The sequence below is a fragment of the Crocodylus porosus genome, unplaced genomic scaffold (assembly GCF_001723895.1).
Source record: "Crocodylus porosus isolate Cpor-Errol unplaced genomic scaffold, CroPor_comp1, whole genome shotgun sequence".
NCBI classification, from domain to species: domain Eukaryota; kingdom Metazoa; phylum Chordata; order Crocodylia; family Crocodylidae; genus Crocodylus; species Crocodylus porosus.
Genome location: NW_017728931.1, coordinates 29,627,669 through 29,651,599, shown reverse-complemented (window position 1 = coordinate 29,651,599; position 23,931 = coordinate 29,627,669). Strand labels below are relative to the sequence as shown.

The 23,931-nt window shown below is 43.6% G+C and overlaps 1 protein-coding gene across 1 annotated transcript in view; it reads left to right on the top strand.

The window, feature by feature from the left end:
• The window catches only part of PIK3C2G (phosphatidylinositol-4-phosphate 3-kinase catalytic subunit type 2 gamma), a 340,743-nt gene extending 317,104 nt beyond the window's left edge, over positions 1-23,639 (top strand). Inside the window, exons 32-33 of the mRNA XM_019543878.1 lie at positions 16,182-16,307; positions 22,855-23,639. Coding sequence (XP_019399423.1) covers positions 16,182-16,307; positions 22,855-23,007 — 279 coding nt within the window. The 3' untranslated portion in view covers positions 23,008-23,639. The remainder of the gene's footprint in view (positions 1-16,181; positions 16,308-22,854) is intronic.
• Positions 23,640-23,931: the final 292 nt, after the last annotated feature.

Sequence of the window (23,931 nt, the reverse complement as noted above, 5' to 3'; positions counted from 1 at the left end):
AGAGGTTCTGGGTTCTTTAAAGTGCCTTGCCTTTAAAGTGCAAGAGATTTTAAAATGCCTCACCCAGTGCCCCCTATGGGGCTGTGTGGCAAGGCAGGAAGGCTGTCAGGCACTGGAGTTGCTAGATTTTAGGCTTGGGCAGCACCTCTGTTCCCAACCCGCCTGCTGGGGAACCTTGTTACTTGCTCTTCTGACAGCCTGTTTTTGGTATCAGGACTGAGGTTGTCCCATTCCTGATGCCAATCCCCATCCCAGTGCCAATGTTGACAATCAACTAATTGTCCACATTGGCATGTGCCCATGTCCTACACATTCAATTTACAGCATTCTACAAAGGAGCCGCAAAGATGTTCCACATATTCTGGAAAATATCTTTGTGACCGGTTTGCCACTATGGTTGTGACTGCCACTATGGCCATAAATGAGCTGCACTTGCAACACTGTTACTATTTATGGTACAATTAATACATTAATCACACTTTAAATGTAATGTGTACCAGTGTCCTTTATGACAACCTTTTCTTGGGATAGTTCTGTCAGGGTGTGCAAGGAGGTGCAATTTGTGACCTATTTAGCTATGCTGGCAAAAGCCCATCATCCAGGCACACTTGTACTAGCAAGACCGTGTTTTGCCAGCTCTTTAGGTCACTCAGGAAGGAGGATCAGAACAAACCAGGAAAAACACAGCTTGGCTACTGCAAGCTGCATCCGACATTTTGAGCCCCTTGCCGGTTTCTTTGAACTGGCATAGCTTTACCAACGAAGCACAGATATAGCCCATGTCTTACCTCTCAATGAAAGTATTGAAAGTGATCGGTATCTGATCCCCTTTTCTAAGTTAATTCACAGATATGTAATGAAGGTGATGGAGTGACTGGAGCACCGACTCTGGGAGTTTGGGGTGGGGTGTGTTGGGGGGGGAGACACAAAAATAGCAGCAGCTGGGCTACAGCCTGACCACCACATGCTGCCCCATGTGCAACTGCTATTTAGCATGATCAAGCATCCATTTATGCCTCTGCTTATGCATATAGCATAGAAATCACTTCTGGTGCACATCTCAGTACCAGTTCTGACATAGTTGAATGTGTTTGTTATAGTGGATTACAAAGCTAACCAGAGCCTTACCCTGCCACCACCAAATCCTCAAAGAAAATTATTTTCAGGATCCTACCAGTCATACCTACATAACAAAGTTTGACATCAGCTTTCCCCACTCCCTTTGCTGCTCTGAAAGTGAAAATGCCTGTACTGGTGACTCACGCCATGCTATGTGCCTTGTCTTCATAGAAATGTGGACAGGAAAGGGGGAAAAAAATGCAGTTATTTTTATTTGAAAGGTGGAAAAAATTGTAAACAGAAAGAGTTCAATGATACTGGAAAACATTCATCCACACTTTTGACTCCCCAACCTCAACAGCAAGCCATCTGTTTACAACTGTCAGTTGTTGGGGGAAGGCTAACACTAACACCTCTGAATTTGTAGTGAGACACCTTCTCCACTCTGCAACCACATCCCTACCATGGCAATGTTGTGTATTATTATTGTAAAAATTAGTACTCTTGCATTAAAATTGAATAATTCAAGCAATTATTGCTTTAAAAGGAGAGTTACTTGGTAAACTTTTTTTGAAAGAATTTGAAATTATAAGTCACTTTTTTGACATTCTAAATGCATAGGGAAAAGGAAAACTGAGGTGACATAAAAGCTGAATGCATGTGGTGCATTGGGATATGCAGATCTGGAAAAAAAAGCCTGAAGGTCCACATATTGGCCTGAAGGTCCTTACTAAATAGAACTTCTAGTATGCACAGCTCTGCTGTCATTTCATCCTCATGGTTTATAAGCTTTATTAACCTGTTTCTGGAAAGGAGCTCTTGCTTTTTAATACCATTGTCTTGCTGCTTATTTTTTCAGAGCTCTAAAATTAGAATTGATCCAGGTGATGCTGTCATTTCTAAACTGAAGGCAATATTGGTTTGTTAAGCTGCAGTTTATGGAGGCAGGCTTTAGCTTCTCCCATGAACACTTATTTAGGTTACATATAGACTAGACTTTGTCACTGAGAAATATTAAATTGCATGTGTATTTAAGAGACTGATGGAGCCTCCACATTTACATTCCTGGAATTTAATTTAATCCGGATTCAGATATTATTTATACAGATGACTGGCGTATAGCAAGTAATTGTTTGGATTTTTGTTTTCTTCCTTTCTTGGATTGTGATCTAATCTGTTTCATGTCTTCATTGAGCATATAATTAGTTTGCTAAGGCGGGTTATACTAACTTTTTCTATTTATTATGGGTTGTTTTTTTAAACATGCTTAATGTTTAGCAGTCTTTCATTATTAGAAGCATTTGTTCTTAGAAAGTATGTGTATGTGTGTGAGGAAGAATGTAAAAATAAGAAGATCTAGAGGTAAGAGTAGGATCTACTGGGCGCATCTACATGAGACGTTTACTATGCAGTAGACTAATTAGCTGCACAGTAAATGTCATACCATCCACATGGGCACACTATTAGGCTGGAGTAAGCTATTTTATGCCACAGCAGCACACGTGTAGATGCTAAAGGGCTGGCTGGGGCATGAAGATGCTTCAGTGCAGGGGCTGCCTTCCTGCTAGCCTCAAACTGAAGCACCCTCATGCCCTAACTAGCCCCTCTGCAGCATGTTGAGCCAGAGGGAGCAGCCCTGGGCTGGCAGGCTGACCCCAAGGGTCCCCTGTCAGCCAGGGCTCCTCCACCACAACTTAAGGTGCTATGATCCCAGGCACATATGCAGACACATGCTTCAGGGCTTATTGCTGCACATTAATAGGCATGTGTAGACACACCCACTGGAGACATTTTCTGTGGAGTGGTGGAAAGCAATAGCTGGAAACAAGAGATTGTCAGGGTCACTTTTAATTGAAGAAGGAAAAAGCACAACTGAGAACTAAGAATAGCTATGAAACTAATTTTATTGAGGAAAAAGGGGAGGGGGGAACATGCCATTTGTGAATGCAAGTTACCTTTACTTTAGTTGTCAAGAAGGATGAAAATGGGAGGTAGGACTTCTTCTGGAGAAAGAGAACAGCAGCTGAAACTGGGAATGGTTCAGGAGCCCCAAAACTGTTTCTTCAAGGGATAGAGGCAACTGGAAATCAGGTAATAGAGTATTAATTTGTTTTTAGGCAGGTAAAAGTTAATTTAGGGAAATAGCTTCAGCCAGAAATAAGTAGGTCACTTAGAATTGGCCTACAGATGTGACCATATACAAATGCATGGCTGCAGACCATTTAAAATATGGCCAATCAGGAGAAAAACTAACCCTCCTATAATCAAGTAGCAGATTAAAGCACTCTGTTTAAGAGAGACACAGGACATTTCTAGACACTTCTCTGGGAGGGTTACTTGTCATGCTCTTAGTCTGCCACAGGAAGGAAAGAGAGTCAACTCCCTGTGCAGCCATGGAGAGAGGGAGAGAGCTTCAATCACTGCACATCTGCATCCCTTCCTGCAGAGTGAGCAGGTGGGCTGAGGGTTTGGGGGCCCCAGCTCCCTGGGGTGGAGTCCAGAGGGTTGCCTGATCTGGGCTAAGGCTTGGATGCCACCCCCAGCACCCAAAGTTACTCCTCATTGGTTATGCATAGGGGGTGCATGCAAGTGCACATGCACCCCCTAAGCTTGGCAGTGCACCCCCTGCAAAAAGCACCACCGACACTGCTGATGGTTCCTGCAGGTGATCGCAACTCGCCAACCCCCCACCCCTTGCTGCGAACACCACTGGCAGCATCTGCAGGCAGTCTCCAATCACCACTGGCTGCTGCTGACAGTGCCAGTGGCATCTGCAGGTGGTTGCTGACCACCAGATAACACTAATTGCACCCCCGCCACTGACACCACTACGGCCACCTGTGGGAACTCCCCACTAGCTGGCACCATGCCCCACTGCCAAAACTTCTGCTGCCACCTGCAGGCAGTCACCGTGCCCCCCAGCCTCCAGGGGCACGCGGTGCTCATGCTACTCCTTGTGACATTCAAAGCTCAGCCTGGCCAGCACACTATGCCAAAGCAGCATTGGGTCTCCAGGTGGGATCCGAACCCTACCACCATGAAGCACATGCCCAGCCTCTCCAAATGCCAGTGTGGGGGGGCAGCCAGGCATGGGCCTCACACTGGGATATGATTGAGATCCCACCCCTAAGCCAAAGGCTGCTGTGGCACAGAACTCCAGCCAGGCCAGGCACTGAATGTCACAAGGAGTGGCATTGGGAGCTGGGGGTGATTTAGAGCCCCCAGCCAAGATTAGGTACCCCCCTGGACCCAAGCCTGGGGACCTGGCCCCCCAAACCTCCAGCCTACCTGCCCACTCTCTGGGCAGGGGCAGGGGTTCATCACTGATTGGGGCTCAAGAGAGATCCTGGAAGCCCCCTCAGCAGGAAAACATCCCCAGTGCCCCATGGCAGAGACAGCCAGTGGGGCTCACTGCACCCCGTGTTCCCTTGCCCCAACGGGCAGCAATCAGGGTGGAGGCCCTGGCCAGCCCTTCTCGCTACCCATGGAGAGGATACCCAGTGCCTGTTGCTATAGACTCTAGGGACACAGAAGCTCCTAGACGATGCCCAACCCCCATGACAGCCAGCTGGGAACTTCCAGAGCCCTGGCTAGTTTACAGTTTAGGCCATCTGGACTCTGTCATTATGTGGAGGCATGAGCCCACATGCACAGGAGCCGCTCATCTGTTTGGTTTTGATAATGGTGTAAATTTAAATGTTTTGTGTAATGTGATTAAATTTACAACATTATCAATAACTTCTGTCTGTGTCCTTGGTGTCAGAAAAATTCCATCTTTAAAGATGGTCTTAGATCATCAAGGAGGCTCAAAGGGAAAGAATTACTACTGGAATGCAACTTTGGGAGAAGATTTCATTTAATTTCATCTTTTTCCCCAAATATAGCTAGTGTATTTAATACCGAATTAAACAAATCCATAGCCTGTCTGAATAGATCCCTATAAGCAAATATCAAATACTACTTCAAGTTGGAAAATGAAGATAGAATAAATAATGGAACAATATTACAGGTGGTTTATTATGTGAACCACTCTTTAAATTTTGAATTAAGAATATGGGGGGGAAAAAAACTTCTTTTGGGACAACCTTATTTATCTAGATTGCTTGTTTTCTCAGACTTGGTAGTATTTTTACCACTGTATTTTGCTTTTATTATCGGGTTCCCTGTCAGCAACTTCACCTTCATGAGGAATAGGGATGTGTGAGGCAGGCCCTATTTGATTCAGATTCAGCCCAAATCATGGACAGTAATTTGATTTGTTGATTCAGATCACTGTCCCTGATTGGATTCAGCCAAATCTGAATCTGAAGATTCAATGCTGATGTGGAGAATCATTGATTCGGCCATAGACACAGCTTTAAATGTTTTCTCTACATACTTCAAGGTACCAGCGCGGCTTGTGATCACTGCGATGCTGGGGTGGATGGAGCATCCCACAGGAGTCTGGAGGAGCCCTCCACTTTCTTGGCAGCAAACCTGGAAGTGGACCGGAAATACTTCCGGTCCACTTCAGGATCCACCAGGGAGCATGCGGGGGGAGGCCACCCTGCCCCCTCCCAGCTCAGTGATCGGCCTTGGGGGGACCCTGGGTGCCCCCCCGATCCAGGATGCACCAGTTGCTGAGCAGGTGGAGCACAGGGGGACCCCCCAGCATGCTCCCCAGTGGATCCAGAAGTGGACCAGAAGTGCTTCTGGTCCGCTTCCAGGTCTGCTGTCGAGCACGCTTGGGAGCCCCCCTATGCTTCTGTGAGACATTCCATGTGCCCCAGCATCAGAGCATTGGAGTATTTACAAGCCACCTGCTACCTAGAGGTATGTAGAAAAAACATTTAAAGCCGTGTTGTCATGGAGTGGGGCCTGCAAGCGGCCGTGACCTCGCTAGCGCCCCCTGCCATGTCAATTACGGTGATCCAGCACCCTCTTCTCACCCGCCACGTCTTTGTTCTTATTAAGTTCAGTAAGGGAGGCTGCCTACTTTCACCTTGACACCGCACTGGTATTACCTCCGTTCCAAGTGGGGTGCTCCAACACCCCCCCAGCCTTATGGGCAATGCGTGCCTCCTACCTCCCCTTTAGCACGCTCCAAGCCTCGCAGTTGTTCCTGGACATTGCTCTGTCCTTGCCCTCCGGCGCCCTCTCTGGCACCCCTTGGGCTCTTCCTGCCCCAGTGCCCCTCTCTGGCACCCCGCGCCTGTCACCCACCTGGCGTCCCTGGGGCTCATCAAGCCCCGGCGCCCATTTCCGAGACTCCTGGGCCTATCATGCCGCTGGCCCCCTTTACCAGTGCCCCTGGGTTGGTCACACAACTGTAGCCCCTTTACCAGCACCTCTGGGCCAGTTAAACAACTTGCACCCTGTTACCGGTGCCCCTGGACCACTGCTGCAACCTATACCTTGCTACCAGCGCCTCTGGGCTTGCCGTGCCCAGGCCTCGTCCCACTGGGCCTGTCTTGCCTCTCACCCCCTCTAGGGCCTTTTGCCACGCTCCCCGCGCTTCTTGCCCCTCTAGGGTCTATACTGTGCTTCCCGCGCTTCCTCGCCCCCTCTAGGGTCTAAGTGCCCTTTCACGGCCACGCCGAGCACCTCTGCGGCACTCAGCACACTGTGCCCACTGTGGCACTACTCACTGTGCCCCCACTGGGCACTGGGAACCCCCAAGCTACTGGGGAGCCCCTGTGAGGCCTTCTTGCACCCCTACAGCCTCACCCCGTCCTCCAGTATAACAATAACAAAACATGAGCCAAGCGGCTGCAACATAAACAAGAAGCCTACCGGCTCATAAGACAATCATAGGCCCCCGAGCTCATAAACCCAGCTCCGCTCTATGCTGGCTCTCTCTTACCTCCGTCAGAATTCTCTTTACTCCTGCATCATTGCAGCCAGTCAGAGTGGTCAGGCTGCAACCATTGACCCCGGCTGCTCAGCTTACTCACAAAGCTCCTGCTCTTGCAGCTGCCAGAGGGGAACTGCAACTCTGGCTCTGGCCTGAGCAGTTTATAAAGGGCCGGCCCTGCCCCCTTCTGGTCACCTGACCTGTCTGCGGCAACCAGCATCTGAGCTGTCCCTGGTGATTGGTAGCTCCTTAACCCTATATTAGTCACAGGACACCTCCTTGATCCTGTGACATGTGTCTATATCCGAATCATTCTGAATTGTTTCAGAGAGATTAAAGGGTCCTCTGATTCGGATTTGGAGATTTGGCCACTGAATCACCACCGAATCAAATCAGGGACTGCAGCTTCACACAGCCATAATGCAGAACATTATAGAAACTTACAGAAATGCAAAAAAAAGAAATCAGACTAGTTGTTTGATACATATAGGGTGCAGACAAAAGTGACTTTTTTCACCCAATCTGGTCCCTGAAATCTTTCTACAGACATGACATAACACACATTCACAACTGCAGAGTGCATTTAAAATAGCTGATTGGGTGAAAAATTAACCCTTGTCAAATCGGGTATTAGATTAAGGTATTCTGCTTTAGAATGTGTTAAAGAATTTGTGTTCCCTGGAGGTTTAATTTTTCATGCAGAGGCAGGGCTGATAACCAGGAGAGAGGGAAGCAAGTAACACAAAGCTGCCAGCTTGCCCAGCCTAAGCTGGAGTGCGGTGGGATAGTACAGAGCCCCCTTTGTTTCATGGCCCCCCTCCAGCTACCCCAGATGGGTATTGAAGAGAGCCAGACCACACTTGCAAGGCGAGGGGGTTCTGTTCCACCACACCTCCCTCTCCCCAGCTCTAGCCTAGCCTCTTGAGAGCAGCTGCATCAGCTGCCAGCTGCTTTGCCCAGCCTGAGTTGGGGGACAGGGTGTGGAACAAAGCACCCTTGCCTCACGGGCCTGACCTGGCTCAACCTAGTACCCCAGTCTGGGTAATGAGGTGGGGGGAGGGCATGAGGCAAGAGTGCTCCATTCCACCCCTTTCCCCTCCTGCTCAGACCAGGCAAAGCCCAACCAGCAGCTCTGAGCTATTCACTTCCCCCTCCCCTTCCTCCTTGCTGACAGCCCTGGAGCTGGGTGAGAGGGGGCAGTGCTGGACAGAGGGGTGGTTCAGCAGCCACCTCTGAGGTTGCTGGAGTGCCCCACCTGCTGGCCAGGAGGGCCAGTGCAGGTAGGCTCAATCCCCTCCATGCCAACAAGCAAACGTCTGTTGGGTCAGAGGCAGGGAGGTGAGAGAAATCTAACTCATGGTGCTTTATGTAAAGTGTCATGAGTTAGAGCAGGGGATTGAATATCTGTAGGCACCTATAGGGCCCTCCTTAGGTGTGGACTAACACATTTAGAATATCATTTACATACTTACCATATTTTAATATATTCCTTCAAAACATCAACCATCAGACAGATAGGCAGCTCACAGTCAAATGACTGAAAAGCAGTATTTCACCTGTTTGGAGAAGCAAAGCACAAAGGGTCAGCTCTCAACTCTAAACTTTTGCTACTGCCAGATCAAAATAGCTGGCTAATGTTTGTAGTCTAGGCTGTAGGAGGAGAGGAAGAGGTTCTATTGGAAATTTTGTTTTACAACTTAATTGTCTATGCCTTTTTTCCCTGTCATCTGGATTTCTCTGCGAGCAAGCATAACAGAAAAAAACAATGCTTGAGGGCAAATTTGGTTTTCTGGCTATCATTTAAATCCGGGGTAGCTTTGAAGTCAATTGGAAACATTTTCAACAATGCCTCTATGTCTTCCAATGAAACTTAGATTCCTAAGTATTTAAATCAGTTTTGAAAGTAGCTGAATTAAGTTACTGGTGCTTTAAACTGTAGCAGAATTTAGTCCCACTTTTTCATTTTTAAGTCATTCTTGATCACAGACTCATTCAACCTATACAAAACAGTGCACAAAACTATACTGCTGCAGATATGCTTTGGCTTTTCCCACAAACTGCACTATGAGCTGTAAACCATATTTCATCTACTTATAGCAGAAGCTTCAGAGTTGGATGTCATATCTGACTGCTTGTGGTTCTGAAAAATATACTCGGTACCTATATTAAATTTACAGAATAGATATCCTCAACAGTAACTGGGACTGGGAAAGTCCTTTTGTCTTCTTGAGTTTGACGTAATGCCAGTGATAAATTTACACTGGTACATCCTAAGAGACATATGACATCATGGAGAATGGCAGCAGAGAACATCATTTTTAGGGAACTAACATTTATTTTCTACTTACCTCGTCTTTCAAGCAAGTGTTCGACTTATATCAGACAGTGACTTCAGAAAGGTGCCTTGATAGTTTTGCTAAATTAATCCCAATGTTGCTTTCAAGCTGATTCCCAAATTAATAAGATTTCCCCTTTCATCCTGGAATGGTGGTTCTGACAATAATGATTTTGAATGAAAAACCTAATGTCTCTTCCATGGCTTTGCCAGTATTTGAGGCTTGTCTTATGAATTCCCTCCATGAAATGGGTTCTTTGCCACATGACGACATTGAATCATTATGCAGTAGTAGTAGTAATAATTTATTTACAGCTTTTGCTAAAACAGTGCAATACAATGAACAGTAAAAATTATGTTTAATAATAAAATGTATATAATTTATCTTTTTTTTGCTAAAAGCATAAAATAAGGTTATACATTCTACCGCTTTAAACAGATATTTAAGCATTAAACAGAAAATTAGATCATAATATACAATGATACAAGAATTAGATAAAATGAAGCTGTGGACAGTAATGTAAAACAGGAAAATTCTATTTGATTTTGGCTCTTATTCTTTGTGTAAATAATACAAATGCACATACAGATTATAAGGCAAGCTCTGAGTTATTAGAGGGAAGCCAAGTTGTGTTTTGTTCAGTATTTAAAATGTTCCACTATTGAAGAGATCCATTTTCCTCTTATTCCTTTAAAAAAGGAATAAGACCATAAATAGTGATTTAAGTCATCTATCTTATTCTTCCCACAAGAACATATTCTGCCTGAATAGGAGGTCTGACACCACCTGCCCAGAACAACTGCAGATCTCATTAGAATGAATCACAATCTAGTACTGGCCTCTCCTTATTTGTTTGTTGTTTTCATAGTTTCTAGGGTCGGAAGGGACCTGAGTAGATGATCGAGTCTGACTCCCTGCCATGGCAGGAAAGAGTAGTGGGGTCAAACGACCCCAGCAAGGTGTTCATCTAGCCTCCTCTTAAAGACCCCCAGGATAGAAGCCAGCACCACTTCGCTTGGAAGTTGGTTCCAGACCCTAGCCGCCCTGACAGTGAAGTAGAGAGGTTTTGTAACACAGATAGATGGGTTTCTAGTCCAAATGAGAACTTTATTAACGTCAAAAAAATGGAAGCTTGTGAAAGTCTCATTGTCTGCATGCCTGTCTTTGTGCTGGCATCTTCAATTCTTAAATGTATTAAATGTACTAAATTAATTCTTAAATCATGCTGGAAATATTAGGTCAATGATCCTCAGTATGTTACCTATGCCGTTTGTTTGGCAGATGTTATTTAACCATCCAAACAAGGGTTTATATTTGGATAAGGACTTTAAAATACATTTTCAGAGTATCTGGTAGACATAAAAGATTTAATTCTCATCCAGTAATTTAGAATTCTTAATTGAGGTAATGGGCTCACATTGATCAGTCCCATTTCAGAGCACATGAATAACTATGTTAATTGAAAGAAACTGCCATAAACTCCTCATACAACAGTTTATACAAGGATTTGCCAGTTAGGCACAAAATAAATATTCAGATTCCATCTCAAATGTTCTGGCATTACATTTAACATGTTTGGCATTCAGCTTTATACCTCTGCATTAAGTGTTATGTTTCTTGAGGCAAATTTATATCTAAGTGTCTTCAAGGGCAACTACAGTAAATTAACAGACCTATCTCTCCTAAATACAGTGATTACTGCTTTCACTGTTTTAACTCCAAACCAGCTTGCCCATATATAGGACCCAGCTCAGGTGAATTCCTTGATTGAGCTTTATGGCATTTCCTCTAATGTGTGAGGGTCACTGTGCATGTTGCGGAAGAGAGTGTTTTTGTTTTGATAGTTTTGGGCTACTCTACTGGGTCCTTACTTGACTGCTCAGCTACAGATCTGTCCACTTAATGTTCCTTCTAAGAAGACTAAGAACCCTTAGGGCATTGAGGAACGATGGGCATTTGTTGGTTGCAAGTCTTTGAGTTCATTGGGGTTTTGGAGAGGAAAGTAGGAAAGGGTAAGACAGTTGGTCCTGAATTAAAATGAATTAATGAAATGTCTTATTTCCTTCATTTAGCTCCTAGAGGCTTGAGCTGCTTGATTGGTAGCATTAATACAAAGCGGTTGTGTTCTTCCCCACTGGAAAGATCCCATAGGGTTTTTCTCCTGTGGTGTTTGATGAGGTTCTTTCTTGCGCTGTATACATGAGTCCATTCAGCAGGTTATGGAGGAGCCAGTCATACAACTGTATTTCATATGATTCAGTCATTGGTAAAATGCCTGCCCAAGTATTTGGATGTGGTTGGGAATGAATGAAAGTTCAATGGCTGAAGCATAATCTAGATAACATGAAACCAGTGATGGTAGTAGGAAGAGAGCAATGCAAAGCTATGATGAAAATTAGATGTACATAATTAATTCAGTATGTCTCTCTGCCTTTTTCACTAGTGTTTTTAGTCTTGGAATGATGTTTTATCCCCAGGTTCTATTAAACAGCAATCAGTTCATTTTTACAGAACATGGAGTTTCTTGCACTGAGCATGACATTAGCGTTCTGTGATGACAGATTCATGGTTTCTGTGTGTTTTAGTTTTATAAAACTTAAAATAATTTCCGGCTTTCCTGCTAACTTTGCTTCTCTCTCTACTACAATGCCACACTTTATACCAGCAGCAGTTCTTGAGCTGGACATGGGTAGTGGCTAGCAGAGCATCTTCCACAAGGGTCTGTAATTAGATCCTTTACTCTGCTGTCATTTGCAGGCCAGTTAGCTCTGCTAGTAATTCCTCAGGAAGTTCGGTTCCAACCAAACAAGCTTAGGCAACTTTGTGTCCGATTACACAAATAGAGAAAACCCAAATCCTCTATCCTCTCCAGACATTAGGAGAAGAGTTACTTTCTGCCCTGGCTTTTCCCCAACAGTTTAGCTTCTTCTTCTTACAAGCTATTTCCTCACAATTTGCTTCCCTTTTGCTCTCTCCTCAGGGGTTTTAAGTAGGGGTGTGGAAAACAGGCCCTATTCAATTCAGATTTGGATTCAGCCTGAATCGAGCACAGTGATTCAAGTTATTGATCTGGATCACTGTCCCCAACTCAATATGGCCGAATCTGAAGATTCGATGCAAGTTTGGAGAATCAGTGATTCAGCCCTAGACACAGCTTTAAATGTTTTTTTCACATACCTCAAGGTACCAGGCATGGTTCATGAATGCTGCAATGCTGGGGTGCATGGAGCATCCTACAGGAGTATGGGTGCATGGGGGGGGAAGGGGGCCTGTGCTTGGCAGCAAATGCAGAAGTGGACCCACTCCTGGGTCCACTGCCAAGCATGGGGGGGACCCAGCCATGGGGGGGACCCTGGGTACCCCCAGATGCAGAAGGCACCAGTAATCAAGCAGGGGAGGTGGGCAGGGGGTCCCAGCATACTCCCCAGCAGACCTGGAAATGAACCAGAAGTACTTGTGCTCCACTTCTGTGTCTGCTGCCAAGCACACTGGGGAGCCCCCTGCGCTCCTGTGGGATGCTCCATCTGCCCCAGCATCGCAGCATTCATGAGCTGTCTGGTACCTTGAGGTAGGTAGAAAAAACATTTAAAGCTATGTCTATATCTGAATCGTTGAATCTTTCTGAATATCTCTGAATTGATTCAGAGGTCTCCGATTTGATTCAGAGAGATTAAAGAGTCTCCTGATTTGATTCAGATTTGGAAATTCAGCCACCAAATAGGGCCAAAACTCCACTGAGTCAAATCAGGGACCGAAGCTCCACACAGCCCTAGTTTTGAGTTCTCAGTGAGTCACTCCATTAACAGAATGCCCCGCAGTTGAACATCTTTAATACCCAGGCTGTCCCTTCTTAAGGAACACACCACCCTTTTACAGGGTTCCTGGAATGCTTAAGTGTTGTGGTATATGGTAATTAAAATATTTTGGCCTTTGTGCTAGGCTTAAAAGTTCATCTCTTTTTCCAGGTGAGGAAAAGATGCAAGGTGGTTAAGGGTCCATTAATCTTTGTGATATTTGATCAAGTTTGATGAAGAAGTCAGAAAGCCAAAGTCCAGAAACTATAAGACAGTTCACTGAAAAGAACAATAACAGGAAAGCTACTGCTGTCTGCCCCAGCTAGCACATGTACAGATACAGGGAGACCTCTGCTCCTCCCCCAGCAAACTTCCAGAATGGGCAAATGTAACAATATGCAAATCTGTAACAGCTGCACATCTTCCCCTTTTACAACAAGTATATCCAAATACCATAACGAGAGGTACAAGCATACCAAGTTTAAAGATATATTACAGCTCTAGCTGTATTCTTTGTGGACTTTACTAGATCTGTGCTACATCTGTGTTTTCTCAGTTCTCATTGATTCAGAACTTGTTATGGCCTCTTACACTGACATCTCCATTTCAATCTTGCTGACTAGTAGGGGTGCAGACAAAAGTACAGCTCCCAGTTGTAACTCAGAACAATTTTTGCAAAGCACTCTGGGATACAATGTTACCACAGAACAAACAGCAGTTCACTGCAGATTTCAGGAGGGAGGGGAATCTAGCTGGGGGCTGGGAGCCTGCAGCCAGGTTCCCATAGCAATGGCCGTAGCTCTCTGCCAGTGCTCCCTGTTTTCCGAATGGGAAGGCGGGAAAGGAAGTGGAGACAGCTCATACTTGGGGCTCCCCAGCTGGTGGTGAAGGGTGGGGTGAATGAATTGGAGCCCCCCCACATCTTGAGGGGAGCTGCAATACACCCATTCCTCCCTTTATCCAATACCTCATGCAGTGAGGGGTCAGATTTTCACCCATTTTTAAGCTGTTTGCAGCCATGCACTTGTGTTTGGGCACAGCTATAAACTGGTTTCTGTGACCAGATCCAGCAAAAATTGTTCCTTCTGTCAGCACAGCTCAGTCTCTGGCTCATTCTCTTTCTCCTACCACAAACTGTAAGTGTCTTCTGTTTCTCCATTACATCTGTTCCTCCAGGGTGACAACTTGATAGGACGTAGGAGCTGCCTGATGTGCAGAACACAGTTGAAAAGGAAGTCTGCAAAAGCAAGATCTTCTAAAAGGTGTATTGAAGGCACATAACCTAGTGCTCTTTTTTCCCCAAGGGACCTAGTCAAAACCCAGATAATGAAGGAATATTTAGCTTCTACCATGCTTCCAAAAATTTCCTCTCTGGCAGGAATTGAACAGTGCTCCCTTTTGATGCATTGATTGAATTGTCTAGGGTTTAGATTCAGTCTTAAAGATTCCTCTTCCTCTTCTGCTGTGACCAGGGAATGAACCTAAGCTGTTGGTACATCTTTTTTTTCTCCCTATTATATCCAAAACAACTAATCTGCCTAGTTCCTCTTCGAGTTTGTTTCTTAAAGGAAGAGGGACTTTCGTAGGAGCATGAATAGTGAGAGTGTTTTGTTTAATAAGTTCTGTCTTCTACTCATTTGACAGTTTTCCTATGCCGTTAAAACATCAGAAAGCTGTTCTTCTATAAGGCTGTACACTGGCCTCTAAAGAGAATCTATTTTTTCAATTAAATTCAAAGTCTTACATTTTCTAAACCCAATAATAGGCACCAATTTTATTGGAACAATTATGAACTGAACCTTTACCATAGTAATCTGCTCAACAGTTCACATATGTGTTTAATTTATTCCCTCAATAATAAAATGATGTTACGTTAGCCTGTGCCTCTGTATCCAATTTAAAAATGACCACCAGTCTGTTTATCGCCAAAGTGAATGTCCAATCCTCAGATAAACTGACTTTCTTTCAGTATTCCAGTGGACCTCTCTACCTTTTCATTGCATAAGTTGTGCACTATGTTTTTTTGTGATGTCCATCCTGTTTCTGTATGCAACTCTTGCAAAATGGTTAACTCTATTGGACTTGTGCAGCACTTTTCAAATGGTGGACACTGGATAGTGCTTCTGGTGATCTGCTCTGCGGCAAAGTTCTCTGCACTGTGCTGTCTGTAATCCTGTCCAGTTCAGTTGGCTGGTCCTCCAGCTTCTGCAGTCTGACATTCATAACTAACAAAGCCTGGCAAAGTCTAATTGCTTGCTCCAAAGTGAGTTCAATATTTTCTAACAGCTTTTTCCTAAACTTTGTATCACTGATCTCCAATACAATTTGGTCTTTTAAAGGGACTCTGTTAATTCTCCAAAGTTACAAGTCTGACTCATGTGATCTGTCCACAAAATGCCCCTTAACAGTACTAACATTTCCACAGTATTCAATGGCCCTTCCCAATGTCCAGTTCTTTCTATCCCTATCCATTTCTCTACCAACACACCCTCCTTGGTCTCTGTAGCGCTCCTTTTTCATTTAGCCTGTCACCTCCTTGCTCTTGATAATTCCTAGCTCAACAAGCAGATCATGAGCTAACACCCAGAAAGTATAGTGTTCATGGAGGATTAAAGGTTTCCATCTGTGTGAAGGTCAGAATGGGACAGAATTTTTTTTTATGTAAGAATAGCATTCTGCTCATACCACTGCTGGAAGGGCTCTTGGACCTTCTTCATGAATACCCTTTGTAAGACACCCTTGGAATCATCTGTTCTCCCCAGTATCAACATTGGAACTGGTCCATTTCCTATGTCTTAAAATCAATAGAAGCTCTCTAAATAAAATCCAATTTCTGTGCACTGCCTTGGAAAATGTAAGGGATAGATTATATATCAGTTTAAAACAAGTTAAAACAGATTGATGCTTAAAGGTTTTTCCAAGATGAGCAGTATTTTCTTTTTGTGTATTATTTAATTTTTTCTGGCACCGTATGAAGTTGAATTTCATATATTTCTGTTGTTTCCATTGATTAGAACTCTATTTTGCACCAATAAAGCACTGTGAATACAATAAGTCTCTTCATGCCTGTTTAAAGTCCAGATTTAATTTAGTCCCTCTCTATTTGTTTTCTTTGATAGAAATTGAGGCATTCATATTTATAACCCTTTTGTTTTTCAGCATCTCCCAGATGGCTCTCCCCCAACTGCACATGCTGAATTTTATCTTTTACCAGATCCCAATGAAGTCAGTAGAAGGAAAACAAAAGCAGTTCCAAAAAGCACTGACCCTACTTATAATGAAATTGTGAGTGATATCCATTTTCTTGCCTCCTTTCTTGTTTTTCTTGTCTACTCCTTTACTGTAATAACATTACTGCAGTATTGAGAGCTGCAAAAACTGGTACAGTCAAATAACAGGGATGTGTTCAAAGGTGAAGCATAAATGTTAATGGTCTTCTGTTTTGCTTCCCCTGCTCAGTGGCAGGACAGAATCTTTATGTGTCTTTCTTTAGGAAAACATTGGTTTACTGTTCAGTCCTGCACTGTGATTATAATTCCAAATTAGAGCACTAAACCTGAACATCCATTGAACTAAAAGTAAGCTTAACTCTTTATTCACATTCATGCCATAGCATAAAATACAAAATGAATGAATATATTAATTCTATCTTGTATATATAAAATAGACAACTGAACTAGCTTTCTACTTTGTTAAATAATAGCAGAAATAACAAATGCCTCTCTTTTGATGCCAAATTGTTGATGTTATAGACCTGCATATAATACTTCATTTACCATAGGAGTACAGGCAACTTGGAGGCAAAAAGCAGCAGCAGTACAGCTACTCAGAGGAATAAGTAGGGAGGAAAGAAGACATACCTACTTATACAGTAGGTAAATGTAAGACAGGAATAGGTTTTAGGGCACACGTCAAGTTAATCATCTAGGATTAGAATCCATGTCTTTTTTTCCCTAGTCCTGTATTTCTAGACGTATTCTTGTTTCATATAAAATTGATTGTTGGACATATTTAGTTCTACTGTATACTTTCAGTGCAGGCTGTAAGCAGATGACATTTACACTAATAGCTGAAGCTGGTAGAAGTTGATCCTTTGCCTCCCTGTGTCACCACCAGCCAAATTAAATGGAAATGGACTTTACTTATCCAGTGTGTTCTATCGGCTTTTGCTATTAAAGTCAGAATGAAATAGGGTTACCTTAGGTTGACCTGTGAGAAAAGCACTTCCTATATATTAAAAATGCCTTATATTTATATACAGGAAACCCTCACTATTCGCAGGTTCAGCATTTGCAGTTTCAAATATTCGCAAATGCCGAAACCCGCATTTTAAATACACTTTATACACTTACAGGAGCTCCTTGGGAGCTCTGCACTTGCTGCTGCTGGGCTCCCGCTGCCACTGCTGGGGTCCCACTGCCGCCGCCGGGCTCCCACCACTGCTGCTGTGCTCCTGCCATCGCCACCGGAGCCATGTGTGTGTCCCCCCAACTGCCGGGAGTACTGCATTTATGAACGCAGACTGTGTTCATGAACACAGTGCCTTATTCATGGATTTCACCATTCGCGGGGATACAAGGACATATCCCCCTTGAATGGCAAGGGTCGCCTGTATAGCCTTCATCATGAAATTTTCCGCTTTTGTGATGGAGAGTGACAAGCAACCTGGGAGAGAAATTAATTTTGGCCTAGGACAGATGAGAAACCTTTTCCTCTTATGAAAAGTGCCATAGAAATGTTAACATACTCTAAGCATTCTCCGGATTTTAACCCCCACACACATGCTACTTGATGCTACAACATCTACTTCACAAGTTTAGATGGCCTCACTGAAGACATGTAGTTTCGTAGACTCTGAGTGTGTCTACACATGCATTTGATCTGGGAGCTGTTTATCCATGAGTAAACTACTTGCAAGTAAATGCTTCTGGGTAGGCCTCTACATATGCAGGGTCTCGGGAACAGATTTTCTGCTCATGGCAGAAACCTCTGCTGGCCCTTTACCAACACCCTACAGCAGCCAGGGGGAGCTCTAGGCTGCCCCTGGGTGCTAGCCCAGGGGCTGGCAGACATCATAGGGCCGGCAGACAGCTGTCTCCTGGCAGGGGCTGGGAGATTGTTCCCTGCCCCCAGAGGTCTGCCTGTGCTGGGGCCCTGCACCTCTTTACAAGCCCTGCACCTCAATCGCTTAGTTGGAGCATAGGGCTGGGACCTGCCCCTGACTGGGACAGTTCCCAGCCCCTGGTCTGGAGAGCCTCCGTGATCACAGAGCTGGGCAGGGAACAGGGTCTCCAGCCTCTGTCACCTGGGGAGCAAGGGCTCTGAGATCAGGGAGTGGGGATTAGGAAATCCTTCTCTCCCAGTGCCAACTCTGCAGTTGTGGAGCTGGAGCTGGGAGATCTTCATCTTCTGGTCCAAGCCCCATGGTCGTGGAGCTGGCAGTGGTAGAGAAAGATCTACCAGCCTGGGCCCCACAACCATGGGGCTCAGGCTAGGAGATAAAGATCTCCCAGTCCTGTCCCCACGATCATGGAATGGGGGCTGGGAGCTCCCTCTTGCCAGGACAGGGGGGCATTGTCCCCACTCCCTAGCAACAGCAGCTCCCAGGAGCAGGGTGCAATCTCCTGCCCCATGCTGTCCAGCTGACCAGAAAAATGTTTACTCCTGCTCAGGGGTCTACACATGCACTACTGCTCAGTTTCTTATCTTGAGTAAATTTGGTATTTGCATTTTCAGGTAGCAAATTTACTCATGATTAGAGCCAATTACTGTGCAATAAACATTTGCACATTTAGACACAGACACTTACTGTTCAGTAATTAGCTCTACTGTACAGTAAAACACCTCATGTAGATGCACACTCTGAGTGTTTCATACCTGACAATTTTAACATTATTTAACAGCCACTATGGTTATTCTACTGTATGTGATGCTATTCGGCATGCATTTTTCATGCATGCAATTATGGGACTGATGCAGAAGTTGTGAGCCCCTGGGTATCAAAAAGTACAGCTAAAAACATATATCAGATTTCTTTTAAGCTAGTTACAGTCCAAAAGGCTGCATCAAGAAATGTACTACATTTTTTTTGAGTTCATGGGCTTTTATTTAAGGCAAAAACCCAAAAGTCAATTGTATATTTAATTTTTCACTCTCTTGGAGTTTGAAATTTTTAAAAAATATTCCTATCTATGGTATTTTTGGTTTTAGTTTTGCAATTTGATTTTGTGTAACTGCCTGCAGCAAATTATATGCATTATCAAAAAAACCTTATTTTTGTTTTCTTTTTTCTGTATCTATGAGGCTGTAATGATATGAAAGCCTAGGAAAGTGACACTAACACTGTCTTTTGTGGAGATGCCTCTAATGTGGATATATTTTTGCTACTCCTGTTGGATTTTGGAGTTTATTGCATTGAAAAAAATGTAATCTTGATATAGAGGAATGCATTAAAAGGAGATGAGGAGGAGTGTAAACAAGATAAGGAGAAAGAGAATGGAGAAAAAAAGATGCATGATCAGAGAAAGAGAATTACTGATGTAGTGACAGATGAAGAGGAATAAGCCAGCATCATACAGGAAGTGCAAAGATTCTCTTTGTCTGTGAAAACAGTTGCAAGAAGCAAGTAAGACAAATGCAACAAACAGAATTAAGCCTAAAGAAGTCAAACTTCCCAACAGCAGTGCTATGAAACTTCCACCCGATAAAAATGAAAATGAATGGAACATAAAGCATTATTGCCCCTTTAAAACATTTGTTTGGTGACTCTTTGTGGAGCTCAGGGTTGTGTCCCCATGAGCAGGAATGTGTATTTACCTGGGGACAAAAGCAGTGGCACACTTTGTGCCGCTGTTACTTGCCCCTGTGCCACACACTCTGGCATGCAGCAGGTTGCCCTGGGTGGGATAGGAGAGGTTGGGGGCAGCAATTGTGCTGACCCCAGCAGCCTTACCTGGGGTCAGGCTGCTCCGACTGGGTTCCACATGCTGTGCATGAATATGCTCCAGAGTTGTTTGCTTCCAGGTATACGTTCAAGTGGTGTGCTCAGGAGCAAAAGACCTATTGCATTCTCCAGTTTTTTAATCCAAGAATGCAATGTTCATATTCCATAATTAACCTTAGTGTGTTCATATAGGGTATGCGCATAGTTATGTTTGTCTAATTGTCCATCTGTGCAGATATTTGTGCAGGGTGATTAAATGAGGCCAGAAAAGGTGGGCACAATATGAAGCAGTTCACCTCAGTAGGTAAACTAACTTAGATTAAGAACAGTTTAGCCTGATCTGTCAAAAGACTGCACATGTTCAGAGCACAGCCTCCCAGGTTGGGAAATTCTAGGTGCTTGCTTCACCACCAATGTTGCACTCTTCCCCCATTCCCAATCCTGCAAACTCCCCCATGGACCTGCTAGCCCTCCCCAACAATCCTGCCCATCCTCCCCTCCCCCCACCAAGTTTCTTACACCAGGTTCTCAGCAGAGTTTTCAGCACCGATGAACATTTGCACATGCCACTCCTGATCTGCGATTATGAGGCTTAAAGCTATAGACCAGGTGTGGTGAATGTATATATCCATAGTATCAAGAATAGGTTTTAAACTGTTATTCTTTGTAATTTTCTAAAGGGTTGTTCACTAAGCTTTCTCATTGAACAGAAGAACATCCTAATACTGATAATACCAGCAAACTTTTAAGTTCTGTTTACCTCATATTGACCCCAGTCCTCTGACTCTATCACATCCATAGTTTTTACTGGGCTCACTAAGTCCCTTGTATTGAACGTGTGAGTGATGATACCATTTAAGTACCTATATTACTTATTGAGTTCACATTTGGACACTAAGTGTGTGGACACACAGAAGCTTGTAGCCCTTTCCAAGAAGGAATGTTTGAAAAGGGCAGCAGCTGGTAAATTTTAATTGTCATGTGTGAACAAGCAGAGAATGAAGCAGCAAAATCACTCCAACTTTGACCCTGGATGGAAGAGTGTTAAAGTTGGAGCAGTTTTGCTGCATCTGAATCATTGTCAGCTTGTTCACACATAAGAATTAAACTTTACCAACTGCTGCCCTTTTCAAATGTTTCTCTTTTGAACAGGTTCCAGGTGCTCATATGTCTACACCCTGGTAGCAAGAAGATTCCAGATTTACTCCCTAAGTATCTTTGCACCCCACAAATAGCATTTATACAAGCAAGGCCAGCAATTTTCAAAGTAGAATTTCCATCTCTCTTCAGTGTATTTTTTTAGCCTTGAACAGTTGGAAATCTTTTAGAAATACTGATGAAAAGAAAATATATTTGGGGGGATTAAGAAAAGTCCTTCTTTATTTCAAGGTTTAATTGGAAATAAACACAGTAAAACACTGAGATATAATTCTGAGCAACTGTGTGACTGCATGATGTGCCTACAGGATTTATATGATGATAATATAAGTTACACTGAATGCTTGCAATGCACATATTGTACATACTAAATGAACATGAAACGAAACTGAAACAAACAGTATTAGCTCCTCTTAATTTTGATGTAAGAATAACATCATCTTTCCAAGTAGTTTTATGGTTGTTAAAACAACTTGTATATTTTTCTCAAATCATCTGTCTGTCCATGTTAGGGTTTTATACTGCACAACCCATTACTTCATCTGAAAACAGACATCAGCTTTTTGCCACCATAAAAACTTTTATGGTGGTCCAAAACCTAAACAAACAGATGGCAAAGTCTCTTGTCACACCACAAATGCCCAAATTGTGGCTGCAACAATAGGTGGTATAAATCTGTACCACTTTTTTTACAGTGGACATTTGTTTTCTTTCTGTTGGGAGAGTGTGGGCAGCCCAGAGCTGCCTTCACTCTCCAGCCACCATGGGCAGGGCTCTCCTGCAGGGGAATTCCTGATAGGATCGGGCCGCTGAAGTCCTGGGACTGCATGCCTGGGTTCCCCTGCTTACAAAGGTGCACCCTGGGACTCCCCCTGAGAATCCTCCTAGTAGGAGATTCCCCGAGCATATCACATTGCAAACCCCTACTTGTGACACGCATCTGCAAATGGGGGAACTGCAGCAAGGGACTCCCCAGGTATATCTATTAGGTTGCCATGCCCCTGCTCAGGGTGCATCCCAGGGTTCGCCCATTTGCAGAGGTACACCCTGAGTTGGTTCCCCCATTCACAGTTGTCTCACAGGATCAGAACCAGGAAGCCCCAGAAGTAGCAGGGGCCTGGCTCTGCCAAACAACAGGTGATGTCTGTGTTGCCCAGTGAAGTGGGCTTCCTCTTCTGGGACAAATCCTGGGAGAGATGATCCCAGGTGAAGAACAACAACAGTTTATAGCCTTTGTTATCCAAGTGCCTTTTGTAAAAAAACAATAGCAATAGCAAAAGTCTTTGGGCTTTAAGAAATCTCTGGTATTTCTCCCTGCTTAGAGTCAAAATGCTGCTTGCAGTATGGCTTTTTTGTTTTGTTTTGTTTTGTGTTTGCAGAGAGCAGATTGCATGCTTGTTATTTTTTTTCTCTGAGAATTCATGGTGGATTAAAAGTCCAGGTTTTAAACTTCCTGGCAGATGCTCAGTTGTTCAAGTTTAGTAGCCTAAGCTAGCGGAAGCTCTTTTACTTCAAATATGTTTAAGGCCAAATTTGTTTCTAGTCTAACTTTGTTGACTTTGGTGCATTCGGTTCATAGTTTGTCATTTGAGACTCACAATGGCAGTTTAAATCAAACCTAGAGTTTTGATGGGTTTTTTTAATATAAGTAATACATACAAATAAATGGTTTGAGCTATCCAAAATATTAATTTTTTGTATTTTTTTCTGTTTTACTCTATATGATTGCAGGTTGTGTATGATGCTGTAACAGAACTCCAAGGACGTGTGCTAAAGCTTGTTGTGAAAAGCAAAGGAACATTTCTGGGAGCTATTAACATTCAACTGAACAGTGTCCAGTTAAATGAAGAAAAGTGGTACCCATTGGGGAACAGTATAATTTGAACATTGCCTTGGACAATTACATTATTTATTCATTAATATTTCTTTATCTGTTTCTTATGGGCAATATTGTTATATTAGCTGACATATTTGCCTTTGAGAATATAATGTACAGTAGGCCACTAACCACATACATTAAGTTACTAATCCCAAGGAAAGTATAACCACTTTTTCATGGCCCATTGCCATTCAGCTCTCTCCATATATTTGCCATATAGTTTCCATTAGCATGGGTATAAGAAGGCATATGCCAGTATCTTGCAGCATTCAGTTGCAGTTACCTGGGGCAACATTTTCTATGGCAACAGGTAAGATTTTTGTTCCTATTGAACACTGTTGGTCATATACTGCTAGATGTTTCTTGTATAGAGTACAATCAAAATATGGCTGGAACCTGATCCAAAGCCAAGTTAAGTCAATGGCAGTCTCCCATTGAGTTTAATAGACTTAGGATTAAGCTAACAGTAAACTTTTTGATCTGAGTTCATTCTTGTTGTGGTTACTTTAATAACGGCAGAGTTATGGCATTGATATATATAGGTTATTTAGGAGTCCCCTGTGGCTCAGTGGTAGACTCCTTATCTATTGCATAGGAGATCTAAGTTCAATTCCTGGATACTTATACAGCTGCAGCCATGGAGGCACCAAACATCTGGACTCAGGCTGGTCTTTTGTTTCTGTCTCGGAGGCCTAAAAGAAGCATGCTAGGTCTGGGCAGCCTCCACTCCTCCAAAAAAAAATCTTGTCTAGGCATATGCATCGAAGGTCTGGGTGGCCCTCATGCATACACCATGATCCAGGACAACTGATGTTTGCCACCATTATGGTTCATTTAACAGAGCAACATGAGAGATCATGAAGGAACTGGAACTCAGAAGTCAGGATATTTCAAACTTCTAACATATTTCACACTTAAAATATTGTTAA